General features: G+C 48.3%; 1 protein-coding gene across 1 annotated transcript; it reads left to right on the top strand.

Moving 5' to 3' along the window:
• The first annotated feature begins 6,894 nt into the window (after positions 1-6,894).
• LOC118901674 (major intrinsic protein of lens fiber) lies at positions 6,895-10,678 on the top strand. Its single transcript, XM_036865075.1, has 4 exons — positions 6,895-7,254; positions 7,805-7,969; positions 8,409-8,489; positions 10,239-10,678. The coding sequence occupies exons 1-4, from the start codon at positions 6,895-6,897 to the stop codon at positions 10,422-10,424; spliced, it is 792 nt and encodes a 263-aa protein (XP_036720970.1). The 3' UTR covers positions 10,425-10,678.
• Positions 10,679-11,162: the final 484 nt, after the last annotated feature.

Below are 11,162 nucleotides of genomic sequence, written 5' to 3'. Positions count from 1 at the left end.
TACCTGTCATAGCTTGCATTATTTCACTTTTACAGACTGATTATCCATTTGATAAACTCACCCTCATTCTGATGATTTACCTGCCTCGTTGCTAATGAACAAGTAATTAACTCTTTAACATTTCCATGCATAATAATTAGGAAGTGTTAGAATTTTACTTGACAGAAGAAAGAGGAAGAGACATTCAAGGTACAGGGAACAGCTTAGACTAAAGCACTGGTTTATGAAGCAGAGTGGGTGTTTGAGGAACAACAAGGAGCACAGTATTGCCAGAGTTTCATGCTAGGGAGATAAGGAGAGCAGTTAGAAAAGTTGAGGCTGGATGATGAAGAGTCATGTATGCCCTGATAAGAATGTCTTTCAGGCATTCAGGAGCTGTTGAAGGGAACACAGGGAAATGACAAATTACAGGTACTTTTACGAACGTCAAGCTGACAGCAACATGAATTGGAGGGAATGAGACTAGAAACTGTTAAGCAGGGTCCAAGGCCACTAGATTTAAGTGGGACATGGTGTGGGCTCAGCTGTCCAAGAGGTAGAACTGATAGAACTTTGGTGACTGTTAGATGGGAGTGAGAGGATGGGGGAAGGAAAATTGATTCATAGGTTTCTGACTTAATGAGGGGCTACAGAAGGAAAAACATGTTTGGATGGGGGAAAATAATTAGTTCAGTTTTGGACAGGCTGAATTTGTGGTCAGTGGGACACCCAAGTAGGTAAACCGTTCCGTAGATAAATGGATATAAATTTCAAGGGAGGAGATGACTTAGATGAAGTCATCCAAGGGGAGAATGTAAACTAGAGTAATTAGGGAATAAACTGAAGGTGCAATCCAAGGCAATACCAGTATCTGAGATAACACATATAAAGTGCTTGGAACAGGACCTGACCCATAGTGAGCATTGGTCTGCCTGGCTTGGAGTTGTATCTGACTCCACAGGAAAGAAAGTAGTGAAGGAGGAAAGGACAGGATAGGCCAGTGTATTTACTCTTTATTTTTTGGATTACCCCATTTCTAACATGTGGCGGCCCTGGTCTTTTCCAAGTGCTAATTGGAGCCCTTAACTATGAGTGGGAGAGGGATGATGCACTCAGAGCTTGGTGATTGTTCTGGACTTTGCCAGGAGTCAGCAGTCAGCAAAGCATAACCAGAGAAAGAGAGAGAAGGGGGGCCATCAGGAGCTAGCCAAAGGGGCTGCTAGGCTAGCTTGTGCTATGTTGGGGCCTTTGTCCTACTGAAACTGTCCACACAATGGAGCTGGGTTACATGCTGACCTGGCACTCTAAATATGGGGCTGGGATAGAGATTCCACATGGTGGAAGCAGAGATGGATGGTCACCCAGCCCCTCAGGACCATATCGCTGTTCAACCACATTGTAATTGTTAGGGTGGTCAATACTAAATAATCATAAAGCATGTTTATATCTGATTAATTCATGAATCAGTTCATTTCTACTTTAAGGCAGCCAACTTGTGTATATTGCTTGGGCATATCTCATCTGATCCTCGTACAATCCTGTATGGTCAGCAAAGTAGATATTTTTATGGAACTCAAACTTGGGTTATTCTTTAGGTCCTGGTGATATGGGCTGGCTAGGGAGTAGCTTCAGAAAGGTAGTGAGTAATCACATGGGACCCACTGTGGAGAAATGAAGCAAGGCCAATAGCTCTGCCTGAAGATTCTCTAAGCTTTATAGACTCACTTGCTCCCTAGTAGTATGGATTATGCTTCCTATGGCACCTCTATGGGACAGAAATGGGGCCTTCTTTATTGAAGAGGGGAATAAACTTAGGATCACTAGCTACAGGAATATAAATAGGTTGAAAGGCTCATGGTTAGTAACCAAGAGATAACTCAATCAACTGTAGAGCTAGATGAGACTCTGGGATGATTACTACCACAAGCCAGTAAGACTTAAAATAACTCTGTAACTACCGCAAGTTTCTTACTTTACAAATCCCTTTTATCCATTTCTGCAGTTCCTAGTGGAAAAAACTTCAAAAATGTTTGTATGTTTACTTAAGGCCAGAAGAGAGAAAGGTGGAGAATCTAGAAGTAAACTTTGTTGGCTTTCCTTGAAAAGAGCCCCAAATACATGAATAGAGTAGAGTGATAGCAAAAAAGTGAACAAACTAGCCAGAAAAGAAGCCAAAGATGAACTAAGGTGTGTCCTGGGTGTTCCCAAGTGCTGACCCCAAGAATCCCCTGCACTCACAGGCAATTCCTCACAGGTGCTTTCCGTTACCCATTCCAGGGGCCCAAGTGCTCATGCAGCATTGGTACCTTCTCACTGGTTGACTCTGTTTCTGGTGAGGGATGGGAATGGCCTTACTTCCCCTTCCCCGGAATTCTTTTCATTGTCTTGCAGATCCACACATTAGCTTTCCTCTTTACCTCTCTGGCTCCTGAAACCCAGGTTCATAGAGATGATTAGGGAGTGAAAGAATGAGTCTCTCCTTTCACTGTGAGTACCTCTGGTTGACTGAAGCCACTATAAGCTCCTGCCCCTCACTCAGTGCAGCTGGGGTTGAAGGGCTAAGGAGGAAGAAAAGCTTGGCAGGAGAGAGAAGCACCAAGGCTGGGGAGAGTGGATGCCTAGGTGTGAGAATGTGTGAGTACGAATGTCGAAGGCTGCCTTGGGAAGGGCACAGACTGGGGTTAGGGGTGGCAGGTTGAGGGATGAGGCTCCTCTGTATTGGCTGAAGGAAGGAGATGAGGGATGTTCTCTGACACAGGAGTGGAGCGCTCATCTCTCTGGCTGCCTCTTTCTCCAGCACCTGGAACAATTCCTCCTCATCTCCCAGCTCCACTCACCTAGACCTAGAATAGCAGTCTCCAAACTGGAGCAGGACACGCAACAGAGACTCCAGACCAGGCTGGCAAAATGGTGACCTGGGAGGTCAGATTTCTGGAGAGAGGAGAAACCAGCATCTCTTTCTATAGACTCCATCCTTCTCCCATTGAAGCCAAGACATTTCCTCTTCTCCGCCATTAAATTCCAGTCCAGGGACTTCCCTGGTGGTCCAGTGGTAAAGAATCCACCTTCCAGCACAGGGGACGCTTGTTCAATCCCTGGTCGGGAAACTAAGATCCCACATGCCGCAGGGCAACTAAGCCCGCGCCACAACTACTGAGCTCACAAGCCTCAGCGAGAGAGCCCACGTGCCGCAAACTACAGAGCCCACGTACCCTGGAGCCCGCACGCCACAACTAGAGAGAAGCCCGCGCGCCACAACAAAAGATCCCGCATGCTGCAACGAAGATCCCGCGTGCCACAACTAAGACCCAATGCAGCCAAGAAAATAGGAAATAAAATAAATAAAAATAAAAATATTTTGCCTCAGATTTTTAAAAAATAGTAAAACAAAAAATAAAATAAATCCCAGTCCAACCAAGGGGGGCCTTATTCTCTGATCACTTCCTTATTCTGTCTCTTAGTCCTTCTTCCTTCCTTTCACATCAGGTGCTTGGGGGTCAGTAGGTACAGAATGAAGAGGCTGAGGCCTGGTTGGGAGAGTTTGTTAAAGGGGATGGGGACAGAGAGAGGTTAAGGAGGAGAGGGGTGGGAGAACAGTGGGGAGAAGACAGCATGATCTTGCTGCCTTCCCTTCTCCTTCCTCTCCCCCAAGACCTACAGAGCCGGCGGTTTTGGAGAGAGATACTGGCTGAAGGCCTGGATACCCTGATCTTTATGGGGTTTGTCCTTAGGGCATCATGCCCCCAGTGGGAGCTCCGTGTCAGACACAGTCCCTCACCCCCTGCCTGGAGGGCTGGTGGTGGCGAGCCTGGCACAGGTTTTTGATGAGGTCAGTGGGGCCCAGACAAATCCGGCCCTGCCTCTGGCACTGTTCTGGGCCCAATGGCTTGACCTTTTCCAGCGGGTATCCTATGTTCTGGCCCAGACACAGCAGCCATCCTGGCCTCAGTCCTCCTCTACCTGGCACTGCCATGGGTGACTGCAGCCTAGCTGGTCTCTCAGGTAAGCAGCAGCCCCTCTCCCTGAGTAGGACGACATTAGGTAGTTAAGGAGGGTGGATGGCTAGGACTTTATGGAATGAACAAAAGAAGGGGCAGCCCTGCTCTGTGCATCCTCTCATTAAGCCACTTTCAATACGATGCAATAGGCCAATGAGTTAGGCTCAGCAACTCAGAAATTTGGGTGACTTGCTGCAGATTCGGCTCAGAGCTGCCTTTGTGGATAGATGGTGGGAGCTGTGGGCCAGTGGGAGGGATGTATGTGTCCTCCACCCCTGGTCTTAGCATCTCTGGTCCCTTCCAGATGAGCAAGAGGAGTTACATAGGCCAGGGCCAGGGCATGGAGTTCTCCACTTTCCAGTTTGCTGTGGCTCACCAGCAAGTAGACCAGGCAGGCTGGCAGTGGGTTTCTCAGTGACTTCTGGAGTACTGGCATAGATGAGAACCCCACCCATACCAAGCAGCAGGCTTGGGGAAGGCTGGGTTCCATTCCTCAAGGGAGACACAGCTTTTTTTTTTTTTTTTTTTTTCCTTCAGGAGGCTAGGCTAATAGAAAACATTGTGTATGCTAATTACATGTAAAGATATGCAAAAATTCATGTGAGCTTTTGAGAGCTCATCCCTAGTTTGAAAGTTCGGCATTCAGCTAAGTAGGGAGGCTGATGTGAAAGGAAATGGGCTGGGGTTCAGTTCTCCATGGGGTTCTTATCAACATCTGATAAAGAGTAAACGGGAGGGGCTTCCCTGGTGGCGCAGTGGTTAAGAATCCGCCTGCCAATGCAGGGGACACGGGTTCCAGCCCTGGTCTGGGAAGATGCCACATGCCACGGAGCAACTAAGCCCGTGAGCCACAACTACTGAGCCCGCGCGCCTAGAGCCCATGCTCTGCAACAAGAGAAGCCACCTCAATGAGAAGCCCGCGCACCGTAACAAAGAGTAGCCCCCGCTCGCAGTAACGAGAGAAAGCCCGTTGCACAGCAACGAAGACCCGACACAGCCAAAAATAATTAATTAATTAATTAATTAATTTTTTAAAAAAGAGTAAAAGAGAGAGGTTGGTAGCTCCAAATAAGGAAATTTAGCCATTTTATTTGGTGTCTACAAGGGCACCAAATTAGCTGCTCTTTGCCCTTCTATTCCTTACTATAAGAGGCTATAGGGTTAATGGTTCCTGTTGATAAAACCCTCAGCAAATGGCTCCAATTTATTAAGTGCTTTATTCTGTGCCAGGCACCATCCTGGGCCTGTACCTACATTACCTTATTTGATCGAGAGAAAACTGAGGCTCAGAGAGCTTACATTAATTTATTCAACAAATACTTATTTACTGCATACTGTGTGTCAAGCATGGGGTTTGCATGCAAATCGACAAGTCCCTGCCCTCCTGGAGTTTGTATCTAGTGGGGTAACTTCCCCACCTAGAACGTGGTAAAGCCAGGATTTTTGTTGTTACTGCTATTCTTTATGGATTTCAAGTGCACAGAATAGTCCTTTGTTCATGACATCCCCTTCTCAATAGCCTATATGTGGCTCCCAATTCCTGTGTTTCACACGGGAACAGCTTGTGATCTCTATGACTTGCCACGATGTGGAGATGGTGGAGCCTATCAGTGTGTCCCATTCTGCCTTCTCTGCCACCACACAGCCCCCATCTCTAGATCCCAAGTCCCTCACTAAGCCTGTCCACAACTGAACCTCTTTCCCCAAGCTTTTCTTCCCCATCTTGTCCTTTCCTCTCTCCTTGACCAGCCTGCTTCCCCAGATACCCACACCCCCAGACCTTTCCCTAGGCACAGAGGTTTAGGACTCCAGTGTCCTGATCACAGCCAGTTTAGGAGGAATTAGACACTCCCATTGCTTCATAGGCATGACTCAGTTTCCTTCCTCTCAGTACTTCCTGCTACAATCTTAGACTTAGGAAAGATGAAGTACAAACTGAGTCTGAGATTTAACTACTCACCCCTTTTCCCCTCCCCAGCTCCCCAACCCCACTCTCAGCCTATCCATGAAGGATAGCATTTTCCTGCTCTCTATCTCTGTGGTTTAAAAGGCCAGGCTGGAAATTCCCTGGCAGTCCGGTCCAGTGGTTAGGACTCCAAGCTTCCACTGCAGGGGGCACAGGTTCAATGCCTGGTCTGGGAACTAAGACCCTGCAAGCTGTGCGGTGTGGCAAAAAATAAATGGATAGATAGATAGATAGATAATAAAAATAAAAGGCCAGGCTGAGGGTTTGGAAAGGGAGGTGCTGGCATGGGTCGGGGGAGGGAACCCGGGCTCAGAGAAAGCCAGACTCAGCAGAACTATTCTGTCCCAGAGCTGCAGGGTCCACAGATTCCAGCCCAAACCAGCCAATGGGAGAAGGCCCTCTAATCCCAGAGAACTAAAGGATTCTCTTCAGCTATCTAACTTCCCTGCTGGACCCCACTCCTGATCCCCACCCCCACCCTTACTCCGGCTTGTTCAGAGGAACCTGGAGGCCCCCAGGAGCAGTCTCATACTCCATGAAGTGAACTCAGCTTCACTAACCTCCCAAGCAGAGTTGAGGAATGTTCTAATATAGATGTCAGTCAGGACTATGAACCCCAACTTTGACTTGAAGAGAAAGGCAGATTCCTCCAGTTCCCCTGTTCTTGGTCCTTTTCTCTCAGAGCCTCACACGAGCCCTGACCCTATCCCCACCCTCACACCCATGGCTGTGCTCATCTCCCAGTTGAGGAGGGAGGGGAAAATGCAGCAGCTTTATCCGATGCACAAGAGTGGTCCCAGCCCTCCGCAGCTGTGAAAGGGTTAAGAGGCTGGGCCAGCCACCTCAGCCTGCCCCTCCCAGGGATTAAAAGTCCTCTATAAAGGGGGCTGTCCATCCAGATCAGGCCAGGGGGGTAACAGGGACCCAGGCATTGTGCCTATCCCCCCTGCCATGTGGGAACTGCGGGCAGCCTCCTTCTGGAGGGCCATATTTGCTGAGTTCTTTGCCACCCTCTTCTATGTCTTCTTCGGGCTAGGGGCCTCACTGCGTTGGGCCCCTGGACCACTGCATATCTTGCAGGTGGCTTTGGCCTTTGGCCTGGCCCTGGCTACACTGGTGCAGGCTGTGGGCCACATCAGTGGAGCCCATGTCAATCCTGCAGTCACTTTCGCCTTCCTTGTGGGCTCCCAGATGTCCCTGCTCCGTGCCTTGTGCTACATGGCAGCCCAACTCCTGGGAGCCGTGGCTGGGGCTGCCGTGCTGTACAGTGTTACCCCGACTGCCGTCCGAGGAAACCTAGCACTTAACACGGTAATGGTTGGCTGAGTGGGGCTGGGGGAACCTGGTGCCCTGAATTCCTTCCTGAAGTGCAGGTAGATCAGTTCCCCAGGGGTTTGGGACAGAGAGAGAGAGAGAGAGAGAGAGAGAGAGAGAGAGAGAGAGAGAGAGAGAGAGAGAGAGAGAGAGAGAGAGTGTGTGTGTGTGTGTGTGTGCGCGTGCTTGTGTGTGTTCAGGGTGGGGAGGATCAACAGGTGCTGTGGAGGGATAAGGAAGTCATAGAGCCCTGGACCTGAGTTCAGGTCCCAGCTTTTCTTCCAACTCCTGCAGGTTCTTGAAGAAACTTATTTTACCTTATGGGGCCTCAGTTTCCTCATCCATATTAGTGGGTGCATTTATTTCTACTATGAAGGAGTATTATCAGGAGAAATTAAGGAGCAAATACAATTACTGTGAAAGAGGTTGTATTATCCTTCCCCTCCACGGAATGGATGCCGTAAGGGGGTTCCTGCCGGGGAAGCCTTGAGTAGGTAAGGCTGTGGCAGCCCTAATGCACTGCCCCCCTTCTTCTTCCTTTGCCCAGTTGCATCCTGGGGTGAGTGTGGGCCAGGCCACCATAGTGGAGATCTTCCTGACGCTCCAGTTCGTGCTCTGCATCTTTGCCACATACGACGAGAGGCGGAATGGCCGCCTGGGCTCCGTGGCCCTGGCCGTTGGCTTCTCCCTCACCCTGGGGCACCTCTTTGGGGTAAGCAGGAGAGGGGAGCAACTTCTTGTTTAAGGATTCCCGGTCCCCCAAGCCTTTGTCGACTTTTAAGCATTCTTCCTGCCCACACCAAGGATCAAACCCGTGCCCCTGCATTGGGAGCGCGGAGCCTTAACCCCTGGACTGCCAGGGAAGTCCCTATTCTCCTCTCTTGTGATGGCTTTATCTAGTCCTTCCTGACCCCAAGGTGGAAAGGCATGCATCATGGGTAGATGTGGGTTTTGCCGGGGGATCCATAGTCTGTCCCCAGATGGGGCATTAGTGACTTCACCCCACTGTGGGACTTCCATGCAGGTTGTTCTCCCCTACTTGCTGCTGGCTGGAGGCAAGGTACCAACCCTTGGGGGGCAGGTGGGTGGTGGGAGAGAAGCTGGGGTGGAGTGGGCGGGAAGTGTCTCAGTTAAAACTGTGTCTTTTGCAGATGTATTATACTGGTGCAGGCATGAACCCTGCCCGCTCCTTTGCTCCTGCCATTCTTACCAGAAACTTCACCAACCACTGGGTGAGTGAGAGGAGAAGGGCAAGATCCTGAAGCCCTCCTGCATGGGTGTGGACTGCAGGTTCCCAGGTTTGGTTCCTGCTTTCCATCTGGATGTGTTGACTGCTCTACCAACATTCAGCTAAGGGGGCTGCACAGAGTTTGCATGCCTGTGTGAGCAGGATTCATTATTTTGCTAGAAAGATAGGCTCTTGCTCATATTGTTCCTTCACTAGTTAGTTAGGGATTTTTACTAAGTATTCACTGGATTCCAAACTAGGAGCTATGAGGACAGAATACTGATCAGGAAGACAGAAGCTTCTACTCTCAGAGACCAGGATATGTATGAGCACAAATGGGCTTGGGCTTCATCCCAGTTCTAGCACTTTACTAGCCTCATGTGTGACCAGGACAAATAACTCAATCATTCTGCACCTCAGTTTCCTTAACTACAAGATGGGCTGTTATGAGAAATAAATGTGAAAATTATATGTGTGAAATATTTAGCACAGAATCTGATATGGAATAAGTCCTCAATAAAAATTAGTTATTTTTGTGTTGTTTGGCCATATACCAGCTAAACGTATGAAAATAATTCAAAAATTTTTTCAGAGTTGTACACCCATTTTCATGGCAGCATTATTTACGGGAACCAAAATGTGGAAGCAATCCAAGTGTCCCTCACAGATGAATGGATAAACAAAATGTAGTATATACATGCAATAAAATAGTATTCAGCCTTCAGAAAGAAGCAAATTCTATACATGCTATATACAACATGGAGGAACCTTCAGGACATTATGCTCAGTGAAATAGTCCAATCAGAAAAAGACACATATTGGGGACTTCCCTGGTGGCGCAGTGGTTAAGAATCTGCCTGCCAATGCAGGGAACACAGGTTCAAGCCCTGGTCCGGGAAGATCCCACATGCCACGGAGCAACTAAGCCCATACGCCACAACTACTGAGCCTGCACTCTAGAGCCTGTGAGCCACAACTACGGAAGCCCGTGCGCCTAGAGCCCATACTCCGCAACAAGAGAAGCCACCACGATGAGAAGCCCACACACCGCAATGAAGAATAGCCCCCGCTCTCTGCAACTAGAGAGGTCCCACAAGTTCCGCAACTAGAGAAAGCCCACAGGCAGCAAAAGACCCAGAAGCAGCCAAAAAAAAAGAAAAAAGAAAAGAAAAAGACACATATTATATAATTCTACCTATACAAGGTATTTAGAGTAGTCAAATTTATTGAAACAAAGCAAAATGGTAGGTAACAGGGGCTGGGGAGAGGGGGAAATGGGGAGTTGTTTAATAGGTATAGAATTTCAGTTTTGCAAGATGAAAAAGTTCTGGAGATGGGCTGCACAACAACATGAATATACTTAACACTACTGAACTGTTACAGTTAGAAACGGTTAAGATGGCAAATTTCATGTTATGTGTATTTTACCACAGTTAAAAAGAAATTTTCAAAGCAATATGGAAACTAGTACAAACTGATAGCAAAAAATAGAATATACGTGTGCTAAGAAGGTGTGGGATAAAGGTATAATTTAATGAGTCGGAAAAGAAATGGTAAGTTCTGTGGTGCAGGCAGTGCAGGAGTCTAAAGTTTTAAAATAAACAAACAAACAAACACTGATTTCTGCTTAAATAGTGCCCAGCTGTATGTGCCAAGTGCAGGATGTCTGTTTTACAAAAATGGGGTTGGAAAAAGAGCAGCCTTGCTCTTGGTCCCCTCCCCAAACCTGATTATTCCTTTCCTCTTCCTGCAGGTGTACTGGGTGGGCCCAATCATTGGAGCAGGCCTGGGCAGTCTCCTTTATGACTTTCTCCTCTGCCCCCGGCTCAAGAGTGTTTCTGAGAGACTGTCTATTCTCAAGGGTGCCAGGCCCAGTGAATCCAATGGACAACCAGAGGGCACAGGGGAACCTGTTGAACTGAAGACCCAGGCCCTGTGAAAGCTACAGCTGAATAGAGGGAATAGGAAGCTTCTGGGTTTACATGGAGGGGCTGAGCCAGCCCCTGGATGAAGAAAAAGACTGTGGGGAGGGGCATGTACTTCTTTATTTTTAAATTTATGTGTGTGTTTTATTTTTTTGCCTTTTGCCGTGTGAAATCTTTCAAGTTGCATTCACGAGCTGTTTGGTGCAAACTTCCCTTCCTCCCCATCCCACCTCTCTTCGCCGCTGTGTGTGCATGATTGTGCGTATGACTGTGAGTGAATATGACTGTGTCTGAGTTTTGGGGCATGGCAAGAGTGGTAGGGAAGGGAAAAGAGGTGTCACCCTATACCTTCCTCTCCCAACCCAGTGTGGTAAGTACAGGGAACCAAGACCTTAAGTTTCTGGCCTTTACCCTGCTGCCAGTCAAGTGTATGGCTCTAGGTTTCTGAGGGAGCAGGGAAGCAGTTAGTTACTCCTCAGAGGAGGCAGATGGAGAGAAGTGGAGGAGATGAGGCATTCCAAGAGTTGGTAGGAGCAGCTGGGCGTGGTGGACGAAATGGAGGCATCAGCCCCAGATCAGGATGCCAAAAAGTTTTGGAGAAGTTAACCCGACAGTGTAGCCTACTTATCTCAGAAATGCTTGCCCCAGGGACTTGGGTGGGGAAGTAGCTCTGAGAAAAGTGAACAATGGGGTTTGAACTGTTCTGTAAATCCACATCAACCTATCTACAACCACTGGCTGGGTTTTGTGTG

This window comes from Balaenoptera musculus, chromosome 10 (assembly GCF_009873245.2).
Source record: "Balaenoptera musculus isolate JJ_BM4_2016_0621 chromosome 10, mBalMus1.pri.v3, whole genome shotgun sequence".
NCBI classification, from domain to species: Eukaryota; Metazoa; Chordata; class Mammalia; order Artiodactyla; family Balaenopteridae; genus Balaenoptera; species Balaenoptera musculus.
The sequence above is the reverse complement of the archived record's forward strand: the minus strand, read 5'-3'. Positions and strand labels throughout refer to the sequence as shown.

Excerpts from the sequence above, each read along its gene's own strand:
- LOC118901674 (XM_036865075.1), top strand. The coding sequence starts at position 6,895 with ATGTGGGAACTGCGGGCAGCCTCCTTCTGGAGGGCCATATTTGCTGAG. Across the intron at positions 7,970-8,408 it reads CCCTGGGGCACCTCTTTGGG|ATGTATTATACTGGTGCAGG; the intron begins GTAAGCAGGAGA and ends TGTCTTTTGCAG. Across the intron at positions 8,490-10,238 it reads GAAACTTCACCAACCACTGG|GTGTACTGGGTGGGCCCAAT; the intron begins GTGAGTGAGAGG and ends CTCTTCCTGCAG.